Source organism: Pagrus pagrus (genome assembly GCF_965226575.1).
Source record: "Pagrus pagrus genome assembly, chromosome: 19".
Lineage (NCBI taxonomy): Eukaryota > Metazoa > Chordata > Actinopteri > Spariformes > Sparidae > Pagrus > Pagrus pagrus.
In genome coordinates, this window is record NC_140203.1 from 689,758 (window position 1) to 703,802 (window position 14,045).

Below are 14,045 nucleotides of genomic sequence, written 5' to 3' on the forward strand. Positions count from 1 at the left end.
AAATAATATCCTTCAGAAATGTTTGATTTTTACATTTGTTGTCATCTTTGTCTCCTGAAGTTAAAATGTTAAAATGAACAGAATGAAGCAGAACGTACGCTCGCGTTGACGCTGTGATGTGAAGGAACTCTGTAAACTTTATTTTTCACAGCTGCATTTATAGAAACAATTTAGATGATAAAGTCTGGAAAGTTTTGCTTCTGGTTCCTTGAAAGTGTTTAAAGAGTGAAGTTGTAATAAAAGTAAAAAATGACAGGGATGAAACATTTAAATCTCACCTGCAGATATAAAGGAGGCTGTGACCATCGTGTTTGTTCTGATGGAGAGAAAAATGCTAAAAAACTTTACTTTTGGATTTTGGGTGCATTTAATTTGAGTCACATGAAATGTCAGAGCAGGAGTCATAGTTCAAGTCAAGTCTTTTAAAGTTTGGGAAAAAGCTTCATTTTAAGCTTACCATTTTCAAGGTTAGAAATAAACATCAGTTTAGATATAATCCTTTAAAATGTTTCATCGACACAATCATGAACTAAAAGTCTTTAATTAAAATTATTACATTTCATTAAATAACTTAGAAATTCGTTTCTTTTCGTTTGATATATTCATGAAATGAGCATCATAAATATGTTGTGATATATTGTGCAGTAAAAATGAGGTCATATAGGATAATACGTAGAACAGCCACAGAAGACGTTTTTTTCTGAACCCAGATCTACTTTTTTACAATAAAAACAAATCCCATAGAAATCTGAGCGACGGTGAAAGAAGATGAGGAAAAAACACAGAATCAGTTTTTCTTCGATTTATTTGACTCCTTCACATCGTACAACAGAAACTGAGGACTGGATGGTTTGGAACCAGAACGAAGCGTGAAGACGACTTTAAGACACGATCCAATATAGACGATGGTGATTAGTAAGAACTGCTCCTTTAAAATGTCAGCTTGAAATGTGTGGAAGATGTTTTTGTGTTAAAGTGACGATTAAAATCCTCATTTTAAAAGAACAAACAAACTGTACAGCAGAAACAATATTTTCCAAAAACAGATCACAGTTGCAAAAACAAACGTGGCCGTAAAAATTACAATCATCAAATAAATAAAAAAACTTCACAGAATAATAAATACAATCAGTTTAATACGAGACAGAAGCTCCTCACATCGATCAGCTGTCATTCAAGTTCAAGCAGAAACACGTCAGAGGGCTGAATCAGTCATGAAGCTGAACCAGTAAAGGAACAGTTCACCCAAAAAGTAAAGTGAAGTCTCGTAGTCCACAGAACATCTCTGGAGCTTCACAGTAAAACAGAGTTGCAGCGTTCTGCTGAACACCTGAAGCAGCTGGAGATGATTTAAACATCAGATGTCTCCAAACAGCTCGTCTGTAGAGATCACAACCTGATCTGAGGAGACCATATTTACACCCTCCACGTGCGGTCAAGCTTGTGCACGCTAACACTGTTGGCTCAGCAGCTACAGCGAAGACTTTAAAAACATGTTTTCAAAAGAGAAAAATCACGTTTTTAAGTTTTCTTCAGTATCAAAGACCCAGTGATAGTCGTCTGTACATCCATGAGTTCACTGCTAACAGGAAGTGCTAATGACTAATCCGCCAAAGTTTTAATGTAGTTTTTGATGTTTCTTTGGTTGTTTTTCTGTTTGAATCATCTCCAGCTGCTTCAGGTGTTCAGCAGAACGCTGCAACTCTGTTTTACTGTGAAGCTCCAGAAATGTTCTGTGGACTACGAGACTTCACCTGACTTTATATCATCAGGAGGACATGATGGCTGAGCCTGACTTTATATCATCAGGAGGAGATGATGACTGAGCCTGACTTTATATCATCAGGAGGAGATGATGGCTGAGCCTGACTTTATATCATCAGGAGGAGATGATGGCTGAGCCTGACTTTATATCATCAGGAGGAGATGATGACTGAGTTTTACTGTTTTAGGTGAACTGTTCCTTTAATCTGTCACAATCCAGTTTATTCACTTTATTGTCAGGATCCTGTAGGAGTGGTGACTCAATTTTTCCAGTCATCTGATTGGTCAGTAATAGGTTACCATGGTGATACATCACAGTTAAAAGTGAGGCAGCTTCATGACACCAGAAGAGTTTGATAGCTGCTAACATGCTAACGTCACTTCCTGATTCAGACTTCAGTGGAACTAAACTCAGTGGTGGTGATGATGAGGATGGTGATGATGATGAAGATGAGTGGACACATAATGATTTGCAAGCAGTGGTGATTATAAGTGCAGCACAGGTAACATGTCTGAGTGTCAGTGCATCAGTTATGGTTAGTCAGAGTAAAGGGTTAATCAGGGCCAGCCTTCTCACACTCTGATCCACATCCAGGGACGTGATTGGTTAGTTAGATGGCGGACATGTTGGCGTGGACTAACGTGATGAGTATGGCCTGTTTTTATCCTCCTCTTCCTCTCAAAGCAGCTGCTTCAAGTATTCTGAGGGGGATGAGGTCACTTCCTGTTAGAAAAGCGAGACTTTCTTCTTCAGTTCATTTCGTTTCCACAAAGAGAGGCGGTCGAACTCGCCGATCGGCATCCCGAACAGCTGCTCGAAGGCCTCCGGGGCCAGATGCCTCTGAGAGGAGGGAGAAGACGAAAGAAAACACAAGTCAGGAGCTCATTTCATCCAACGCCTCAGTCTGTGAGGTGACTGAACTGCTAACCACAATATCACCAGACTCCATTAACAAATTGACTGATTTTAAGTTTTCAGGTGTAGAAAAACTCTATATTCAAAATTGGCTTCAAACAATAGTAAAAGTATTCATTTTACATGAGAACAGAAACAGAGACTTAATTTGACAAAAAGGTGATTTTTTTTTAGTCGCCTGTGGAGAAAGTCACCAGACTCCCTTTAAAAAATGCTCAATTCAGTGAGTTGTTGAGTGAGGAGAGACTTTATAATGACTTTGTGATGTTTGTGTTTGACTTTAATGAACTTTGATGCACAAATTGCTTAAAACTGACTTGATAAAATTAGTTTATCCTATAAGGAGGACTGAAAATTTGAATTTCTGTCTGGAGACTGACTTCCTGCTGATAGTCTGTGATGTTCAGTCTTGTCAGGATGCACGTCGGGCTGTGATACAAACCTCCAGTCGAGTGCGGTCGACTCCTGGCGGCAGCTTACAGCGCCCTCTGTGGGTCACAATCAGTGCTTCATAGGGATAGATCTAAAGAAAACATAATTAAATGTAACACGTCACTTTGTAAACTTGATTATAATGAACTCAACAAATTATAAATATTATTATTTCAAGTGTTCAGTAACATCATTTAGTATTTTTTCATATGGACGTGTTCTGTGTTATGTGTGTTGTAACTCATACAGCAGATACACAAAGATTTTGTTCTTAAAGAAAACAACAGAAACACTTTTGAATCCAGCGCTGCTACACCACTTTTACCACTTGTATATACAATTTTTATGTATTTAATTTTTTTTAAAAGAGAAATCAGAATAAAATCCTCCTGAAAATTTTTTTTCATGTTTTTTCAGAGATGAAAAAAAAATAATGTAGGAACTAGAACAATTATCCTGGCAAAACTTCTTTTTCCACCAATTCTCAAGTCAAACGCTGTATCAGGGCACGTCAGCCAAGAGTTTTCTCTATCTTTTTTCACTCAGTGCCATGCATAAAAAACAAACTATATATATATGTGTATATATATACATATATATATATATGTGTGTGTGTGTGTGTGTGTGTGTGTGTGTGTGTACAGTCCTGAAATTTCTTTTCATATTTTTTTCACAGATGGAAAAAAAAGATGTAGGAACCTAGAGAGATTATCCTGGCAATTTTTTTTTTTTTTTTTAGCTTTTTCCCTACATTTCTTTTCTCATCTCATCAAACAAACAGAAAATGCCTACAGTACCTGAACGTTGCAGAGAAATGATGAACAATTGTTATTTGTTTCAGTCATGTTAATGAAAAAATTCAGTCAGTGGCATATGCCACTTTTGGCTCAGTGGCATATGCCACTGAGCCACTAATCATATATTCCAGTGAGCCACTAGTGGCATGACATCAGTCACTTTCGATCTCAGCGCTGCTATAAAGAGAGTCCAAAACTTCTTTCAAATCAGTTTGGGAGCTCAGGGCAGAATCTTCATTTTTGGTTTCAAGGGTTCTTTTAAGCTTCCTGTAATATGAAACTGATTATAGCTACAGTCCCTAAATGTTAATTAGAAATGATGAACAGCTGTCGTTTGTGTCAGTTATTTTAATAAAAACATTAATCTAGTGGCATATGCCACTAAATAAGTGTCATATGCCCCTGAGTCACTGTTGGCACACCATCAGTCACTTTCGATCTCAGTGCTGTTGTAAAAAGGATCTAAATTAAGTTCTATATACATATATTTATTGTATTGTGTATAGTCCTGAAATTTCTTTTCATATTTTTTTCAGATGAAAAAAAAGATGTAGGAACCTAGAGAGATTATCCTGGCAATTTTGTTTAACTTTATTTCCTTACATTTATTTTCTCATCTGTGGAAAAAACATTTCAGAAGAATGTCTCTTTCTTCTTTTTTTTCAAACTTCTGACTTTCCCCCCAAAAATTCTGACATTTTTCCCTGAACTTTTTCAAACTTTTCTTATATTCTGACGTTTCCCCTCAACTTTTTATTAAAATTTGGACTTTTCCCCTTTTTCTTAACTTTTGAAAAAGTTGAGGGAAAAATTTCTCAAAATTCTGATTTTTTCCCTTAACTTTTTATCAAAATTCTGACTTTTTACCTAAATAAGTGGCATATGCCCCTGAGTCACTGTTGGCACACCATCCGTCACTCTCAGTACTGTTGTAAAAAGGGTCTAAATAAAGTTTATTTTAAAGTCAATAAAGGCAGAATCTTACTTGGGTCAACTATTCTTTAAACCTCCCCCAAACAGAAAATGCCTACAGTCCCTGAACATTGCTGAGAAATGATGAATAATTGTTATTTGTTTCAGTCATCATCATCATCATCATCATCATTTTCATCCACTTTGTCCGGGGTTGGGTCGCAGTGGCAGCAGGCTCAGTAGGGAGCTCCAGACCTCCATCTCCCCAGCAACACTTTCCAGCTCCTCCGTGAGGATCCCAAACGTTCCCAGGCCAGATGAGATATGTTGTCTCTCCAGCGGGTTCTGGTACTGCCCCAGGGTCTCCTCCCAGTTGGACGTGCCCGGAAAACCTCCATAGGGATGCGCCCAGAGGGCATCCTGGTCAGGTGCCCGAACCACCTCAACTGGCTCCTCTTGACGCGAAGGAGCAGCGGCTCTACTCTGAGCTCCCTCCGGATGTCTGAGCTCCTCACCCTATCCCTAAGGCTGAGCCCAGCCACCCTACAGAGGAAACTAATTTCAGCCGCTTGTATCCGCGATCTTGTTCTTTCGGTCACTACCCACAGCTCGTGGCCATAGGTGAGGGTTGGAACATAGATGGACCAGTAAATCGAGAGCTTCGCCTTGCGGCTCAGCCCCCTCCTCACCACGACGGCCCGGTACAATGCCCGCAATACTGCAGACGCCGCACCAAGCTGTCTCTCCACCTCATGCTCCATTCTCCCATCACTCGTGAACAAGACCCTGAGATACTTAAACTCCTTCGCTTGGGTCAGGAGCTCACTCCCCAACCAGAGGGGGCAATCCACTGTCTTCCGGCAGAGAACCATGGCCTCAAACTTAGTGGTGCTGACCCTCATCCCGACCGCTTCACACTCGGCTGCGAACCACCCCAATGCCTGCTGGAGTTCACGGGCTGAGGAAGCCAACAGAACCACGTCATCTGCAAAAAGCAGAGATGCAATTCTGAGGCTCCCATACCGGACACTATGCTCACCACGGCTGCGCCTTGAGATTCTGTCCATGAATATCACAAACAGGATTGGAGACAATGGGCAGCCCTGGCAGAGTTCAACACCCACTGGAAACGTATTCGACTTTGTGCCAAGTATACGGACACAACTCTCACTTTGGTCGTACAAGGACCGGATAGCTCGTACCAACCACCCCGGGTACCCTATACTCCCTCAGTACCCCCCACAGAGCTCCCCGGGGGACCCGGTCATAGGCCTTCTTCAAGTCTACAAAACACATGAAGACTGGATGGGCAAACTCCTATGACCCCCCCCAGCAAGCCTGCAAGGGTAAAGAGCTGTTCCACGGCCAGGGCGGAATCCACATTGTTCCTTCTGAATCAGAGGTTCGACGATTGGACGGACCCTCCTTTCTAGCACCCTGGAATAAACTTTCCCGGGGACGCTGAGCAGTGTGATACCCAGATAATTGGCACACAACCTCCGGTCCCCCTTTTTGAAAATGGGGACCACCAACCCGGTCTGCCACTCCAGAGGTACCGTCCCTGACCTCCATGCGACACTGAAAAGACGTGTCAGCCATGACAGCCCAACAATGTCCAGAGCCTTCAGCATCTCGGGGCGAATCTCATCCACCCCTGGCGCCTTGCCACTGGGGAGCTTCTTGACTACCTCAGTGACCTCTGCTAGGGATATGGACGAGTCTTGCCCCGAGTCTTCAGGCTCTGCCTCAATTTCAGACGTGTTAGCCGGGTTTAGGAGGTCCTCAATGTGTTCCTTCCACCGGCCGACGATATTCCCAGTCCGGTCCATCAGGTCCCCTCCCCGACTGAAAACAGCCTGGGCTGGGGCCTGCTTCCCTTTTCTGAGCTGCCGAATGGTTTGCCAGAACTTTCTTGAGGCCAACTGAAAGTCCTCACCAAACTCCTCCCACACCTGGGTTTTTGCTTCGGTGACCGCCGAAGCTGCAGCCCTCCTGGCCTCCCAGTAGCAGTCTGCTGTTTCAGGAGACCCCTGGGCCAGCCATGCACGAAAGGCCTCCTTCTTCAGCTTGACAGCTTCCTTCACCGCTGGTGTCCACCAGCAGGTCCTTGGGTTGCCGCCCCGACTGGCATCGATGACCGTCTGACCACAGCTCTTAGCGGCTGCCTCTACAATGGAGGCTCTGAACATGGTCCTGTCGGATTCCATGTCCCCAGTCTCCCCCGGGACGAGCTAAAAGTTCTTCCGGAGGTGGGAGTTGAAGACCTGACGGACCGGGGCCTCCGCCAGATGTTCCCAGTTCACCCTCACTACTCGTTTGGGTTTCCCAGATCTGTCCGGCAGCCTCCCCCACCACCTGATCCAACTTACCACCAGGTGGTGATCAGTTGACAACTCCGCTCCTCTCTTCACCTGAGTGTCCAAGACATACGGCCGCAGGTCCGATGATACGACCACAAAGTCGATCATCGACCTTTGGCCTAAGGTGGCCTCCAACACAGCAGCACTCAGCCGGGAGCTTGTGAGTATCCCCACACCCAGTCGGTGCCTCTGGAGAGAGTCCAGCCCCTCTCAAGAGGTCTGGTTCCAGAACCGGTGCTGTGCGTGGAGGGGAGCCCAATTATATCTAGTTGGTACCGCTCTACCTCCCACACCAGTTCTGGTTCCTTCCCCACCAGAGAGGTGACATTCCACATACCAAGAGCTAGTCTGCGAAGCTGGGGGTCAGGACGCCCAGGTCCCCCCCTTCGCCTGCTGCCCGATGTACATAACAACCGACCCAATCCAGGGGCTGTGGACTCGAAAGTGAAAGTGATTGTGTCACTTTGTCACACACGCTTCAGTCATTTTCATAAAAAAAATAGTGACATACGTCATTCAGCCACTAATCATATATTCCTGTGATCCACTAGTGGCATGACAACAGTCACTTTCGATCTCAGCGCTGCTAAATCAGTTTGGGATCTCAGGGCAGAATCTTCATTTTAGGTTTCAAGGGTTCTTTTTAAACTTCCTGTTATATGAAACTGATAATATCTACACTCCCTAAATGTTAATTAGAAATGATGAACAACTGTCGTTTGTTTCAGTTATTTTAATACAAACATTAATTTAGTGGCATGTGCCACCAAATATGTGGCATATGCCACTAAATATGTGGCATATGCCACTAAATAAGTGTCAAATGCCCCCGAGTCACTGTTGTCACACCATCAGTCACTCTCGATCTCACTGCTGCTGTAAAGAGGGTCTAAATAAAGTTCTGTCTTATCAGTTTTGGGTCTCGGGGCAAAATCTTCCTTTTGTGGGTCAACTATTCTTTAAACCTCCCCCAAACAGAAAGTACTTACAGTCCCTGAATGTTGCAGAGAAATGCTGAACAAATATCATTTGTTTCAGTCATTTTAATACAAACATTAATTTAGTGGCATATGCCACCAAATAAGTGGAATATGCCACTAAATAAGTGGCATATGCCACTAAATAAGTGTCAAATGCCCCCGAGTCACTGTTGTCACACCATCAGTCACTCTCGATCTCAGTGCTGCTGTAAAAAGGGTCTAAATAAAGTTCTGTCATATCAGTTTTGGGTCTCGGGGCAAAATCTTCCTTTTGTGAGTCAACTATTCTTTGAATCTCTCCCAAACAGAAAGTACCTACAGTCCCTGAATGTTGTAGAGAAATGCTGAACAACTATCATTTGTTTCAGTCATTTTAATACAAACATTAATTTAGTGGCATATGCCACCAAATATGTGGCATATGCCACTAAATAAGTGTCAAATGCCCCCGAGTCACTGTTGTCACACCATCAGCCGCTTTCGATCTCAGTGCTGCTATAAAAAGGGTCTAAATAAAGTTCTGTCATATCAGTTTGGGGTCTCGGGGCAAAATCTTCCTTTTGTGGGTCAACTATTCTTTAAACCTCCCCCAAACAGAAAGTACCTACAGTCCCTGAATGTTGCAGAGAAATGATGAACAATTGTTGTTTGATTAGGCTTTTTAAGGAGCGGTCTTATTACAGCTAGTACCACAATCCTTTAAACTAGCTGTAATTAGACCGCTCCTTAAAAAGCCTAATCTTGATCCAGAAGCTTTAGCCAACTATAGACCTATATCCAACCTCCCTTTCCTCTCCAAGATCCTTGAGAAAGCAGTCGCCAACCAGCTATGTGACTTTCTTCATAAAAATAGTTTATATGTGGATTTTCAATCAGGTTTTAGAGCACATCATAGCACAGAGACGGCACTGGTGAAAGTTACAAATGACCTCCTAATCGCTTCTGACAAAGGACTTGTCTCTGTCCTGGTCTTACTAGATCTTAGTGCTGCATTTGATACCATTGACCATCACATTCTACTACAGAGACTGGAACACTTAATTGGCATTAAAGGACCCGCATTAAACTGGTTTAAGTCCTATTTATCGAATCGATTTCAGTTTGTACATGTTAATGATGAGTCATCCCTGTATACCAAGGTTAGTCATGGTGTTCCTCAAGGCTCCGTGCTTGGACCCATACTATTCACCTTATATATGCTCCCTCTAGGAAATATAATTCGGAAACACTCCATAAACTTTCATTGTTATGCAGATGATACACAGTTATACCTATCAATAAAGCCAAATGAAACTAATCAGCTTACTAAACTCCATGCATGTCTCAAGGACATTAGGACCTGGATGACCTGCAATTTTCTGCTGTTAAACTCAGATAAAACCGAAGTTATAGTACTTGGTCCTAAACACCTTAGAGATGCATTATCTAATGATATAGCGAGTTTGGATGGCATTAACTTGGCCTCCAGCACCACCGTCAGGAATCTGGGAGTTATCTTTGATCAAGATATGTCCTTCAACTCCCATATAAAACAAATTTCAAGGTCTGCATTTTTTCATCTACGTAACATTGCAAAAATCAGGCCCATCCTGTCTCAAAAAGACGCAGAAAAGCTAGTCCATGCATGTGTTACTTCAAGACTGGACTATTGTAATTCTCTATTATCAGGCTGCCCTAACAAGTCTCTAAAGAGTCTCCAGCTGGTCCAGAATGCTGCAGCACGTGTACTGACAGGAACTAAGAAAAGAGATCATATTACTCCTGTATTGGCCTCTCTGCACTGGCTCCCTGTAAAATCAAGAATAGAGTTTAAAATCCTTCTCCTCACTTACAAAGCTGTTAATGGTCAGGCACCATCATATCTCCAGGAGCTCATATTACCCTATCACCCAACTAGAGCATTACGCTCCCAGAACGCAGGATTACTTGTAGTTCCTAAAGTCTCCAAAAGTAGAATGGGAGCCAGAGCCTTCAGCTATCAAGCTCCTCTTCTGTGGAACCATCTTCCTGTTTTGGTCCGGGAGGCGGACACCCTCTCTACCTTTAAGAGTAGACTTAAGACCTTCCTCTTCGATAGAGCTTATAGTTAGGGCTGGGCCAGGACAGGCCTGGGCCTGTCCTGGACCAGCTCTTAGTTATGCTGCTATAGGCCTAGTCCGGGGGACAATGACACACTGAGCTTCTCTCTCCTCCCCTCTCCTCTCCTCTCCTCTCCATCTGTATACATTATGCCTGTATACATGCCCCATCCCTGCATATGCCAAATAAGTGGCATATGCCACTAAATAAGTGTCAAATGCCCTCGAGTCACTGTTGTCACACCATCAGTCACTCTCGATCTCACTGCTGCTGTAAAAAGGGTCTAAATACAGTTCTTTCATATCAGTTTGGGGTCTCGGGGCAGAATCTTCCTTTTTTGGGTCAACTATTCTTTAAACCTCCCCCAAAGAGAAAGTACCTACAGTCCCTGAATGTTGCAGAGAAATGCTGAACAATTATCATTTGTTTCAGTCATTTTAATACAAACATTAATTTAGTGGCACATGCCACCAAATAAGTGGCATATGCCACTAAATAAGTGTCAAATGCCCCCGAGTCACTGTTGTCACATCATCAGTCGCTCTCGATCTCAGTGCTGCTGTAAAAAGGGTCTAAATAAAGTTCTTTCATATCAGTTTGGGGTCTCGGGGCAAAATCTTCCTTTTGTGGGTCAACTATTCTTTAAACCTCCCTCAAACAGAAAGTACTTACAGTCCCTGAATGTTGCAGAGAAATGATGAGCAATTGTCGTTTGTTTCATTCATTTTAATACAAACATTAATTTAGTGGCATATGCCACCAAATAAGTGGCATATGCCAAATAAGTGGCATATGCCACTAAATAAGTGTCAAATGCCCCCGAGTCACTGTTGTCACACCATCAGTCACTCTCGATCTCACTGCTGCTGTAAAAAGGGTCTAAATACAGTTCTTTCATATCAGTTTGGGGTCTCGGGGCAGAATCTTCCTTTTTTGGGTCAACTATTCTTTAAACCCCTCCCAAAGGGAAAGTACCTACAGTCCCTGAATGTTGCAGAGAAATGCTGAACAATTATCATTTGTTTCAGTCATTTTAATACAAACATTAATTTAGTGGCATATGCCACCAAATAATTGGCATATGCCACTAAATAAGTGTCAAATGCCCCCGAGTCACTGTTGTCACACCATCAGTCACTCTCGATCTCACTGCTGCTGTAAAAAGGGTCTAAATAAAGTTCTGCATATCAGTTTGGGGTCTCGGGGCAGAATCTTCCTTTTTTGGGTCAACTATTCTTTAAACCTCCCTCAAAGAGAAAGTACCTACAGTCCCTGAATGTTGCAGAGAAATGCTGAACAATTATCATTTGTTTCAGTCATTTTAATACATACATTAATTTAGTGGCATATGCCACCAAATAAGTGGCATATGCCAAATAAGTGGCATATGCCACTAAATAAGTGTCAAATGCCCCCGAGTCACTGTTGTCACACCATCAGTCACTCTCGATCTCACTGCTGCTGTAAAGAGGGTCTAAATAAAGTTCTTTCATATCAGTTTGGGGTCTCGGGGCAAAATCTTCCTTTTGTGGGTCAACTATTCTTTAAACCTCCCTCAAACAGAAAGTACCTTCAGTCCCTGAATGTTGCAGAGAAATGATGAACAATTGTCGTTTGTTTCATTCATTTTAATACAAACATTAATTTAGTGGCATATGCCACCAAATAAGTGGCATATGCCAAATAAGTGGCATATGCCCCCGAGTCACTGTTGTCACACCATCAGTCACTCTCGATCTCAGTGCTGCTGTAAAAAGGGTCTAAATACAGTTCTTTCATATCAGTTTGGGGTCTCGGGGCAGAATCTTCCTTTTTTGGGCCAACTATTCTTTAAACCCCTCCCAAAGGGAAAGTACCTACAGTCCCTGAATGTTGCAGAGAAATGCTGAACAATTATCATTTGTTTCAGTCATTTTAATACAAACATTAATTTAGTGGCATATGCCACCAAATAAGTGGCATATGCCACTAAATAAGTGTCAAATGCCCCCGAGTCACTGTTGTCACACCATCAGTCGCTCTCGATCTCAGTGCTGCTGTAAAAAGGGTCTAAATAAAGTTCTTTCATATCAGTTTGGGGTCTCGGGGCAAAATCTTCCTTTTGTGGGTCAACTATTCTTTAAACCTCCCTCAAACAGAAAGTACCTACAGTCCCTGAATGTTGCAGAGAAATGATGAGCAATTGTCGTTTGTTTCATTCATTTTAATACAAACATTAATTTAGTGGCATATGCCACCAAATAAGTGGCATATGCCACTAAATAAGTGTCAAATGCCCCCGAGTCACTGTTGTCACACCATCAGTCACTCTCGATCTCACTGCTGCTGTAAAAAGGGTCTAAATACAGTTCTTTCATATCAGTTTGGGGTCTCGGGGCAGAATCTTCCTTTTTTGGGTCAACTATTCTTTAAACCCCTCCCAAAGGGAAAGTACCTACAGTCCCTGAATGTTGCAGAGAAATGCTGAACAATTATCATTTGTTTCAGTCATTTTAATACAAACATTAATTTAGTGGCATATGCCACCAAATAATTGGCATATGCCACTAAATAAGTGTCAAATGCCCCCGAGTCACTGTTGTCACACCATCAGTCACTCTCGATCTCACTGCTGCTGTAAAAAGGGTCTAAATAAAGTTCTGCATATCAGTTTGGGGTCTCGGGGCAGAATCTTCCTTTTTTGGGTCAACTATTCTTTAAACCTCCCTCAAAGAGAAAGTACCTACAGTCCCTGAATGTTGCAGAGAAATGCTGAACAATTATCATTTGTTTCAGTCATTTTAATACATACATTAATTTAGTGGCATATGCCACCAAATAAATGGCATATGCCAAATAAGTGGCATATGCCACTAAATAAGTGTCAAATGCCCCCGAGTCACTGTTGTCACACCATCAGTCACTCTCGATCTCACTGCTGCTGTAAAGAGGGTCTAAATAAAGTTCTTTCATATCAGTTTGGGGTCTCGGGGCAAAATCTTCCTTTTGTGGGTCAACTATTCTTTAAACCTCCCTCAAACAGAAAGTACCTTCAGTCCCTGAATGTTGCAGAGAAATGATGAACAATTGTCGTTTGTTTCATTCATTTTAATACAAACATTAATTTAGTGGCATATGCCACCAAATAAGTGGCATATGCCAAATAAGTGGCATATGCCCCCGAGTCACTGTTGTCACACCATCAGTCACTCTCGATCTCAGTGCTGCTGTAAAAAGGGTCTAAATACAGTTCTTTCATATCAGTTTGGGGTCTCGGGGCAGAATCTTCCTTTTTCGGGCCAACTATTCTTTAAACCCCTCCCAAAGGGAAAGTACCTACAGTCCCTGAATGTTGCAGAGAAATGCTGAACAATTATCATTTGTTTCAGTCATTTTAATACAAACATTAATTTAGTGGCATATGCCACCAAATAAGTGGCATATGCCAAATAAGTGGCATATGCCAAATAAGTGGCATATGCCCCCGAGTCACTGTTGTCACACCATCAGTCACTCTCGATCTCAGTGCTGCTGTAAAAAGGGTCTAAATACAGTTCTTTCATACCAGTTTGGGGTCTCGGGGCAGAATCTTCCTTTTTTGGGTCAACTATTCTTTAAACCCCTCCCAAAGGGAAAGTACCTACAGTCCCTGAATGTTGCAGAGAAATGCTGAACAATTATCATTTGTTTCAGTCATTTTAATACAAACATTAATTTAGTGGCATATGCCACCAAATAAGTGGCATATGCCAAATAAGTGGCATATGCCAAATAAGTGGCATATGCCCCCGAGTCACTGTTGTCACACCATCAGTCACTCTCGATC

The 14,045-nt window shown here is 42.3% G+C and overlaps 1 protein-coding gene across 1 annotated transcript in view; it reads right to left on the reverse strand.

Annotated features, from left to right (window-relative positions):
• Positions 1-787: 787 nt before the first annotated feature.
• Positions 788-14,045, reverse strand: part of dmtn (dematin actin binding protein) — a 44,886-nt gene continuing 31,628 nt past the window's right edge. The window contains exons 15-16 of the mRNA XM_084383797.1: positions 3,123-3,203; positions 788-2,605 (exon numbers count right to left, since the gene is read on the reverse strand). Coding sequence (XP_084239923.1) covers positions 2,492-2,605; positions 3,123-3,203 — 195 coding nt within the window. The 3' untranslated portion in view covers positions 788-2,491. The remainder of the gene's footprint in view (positions 2,606-3,122; positions 3,204-14,045) is intronic.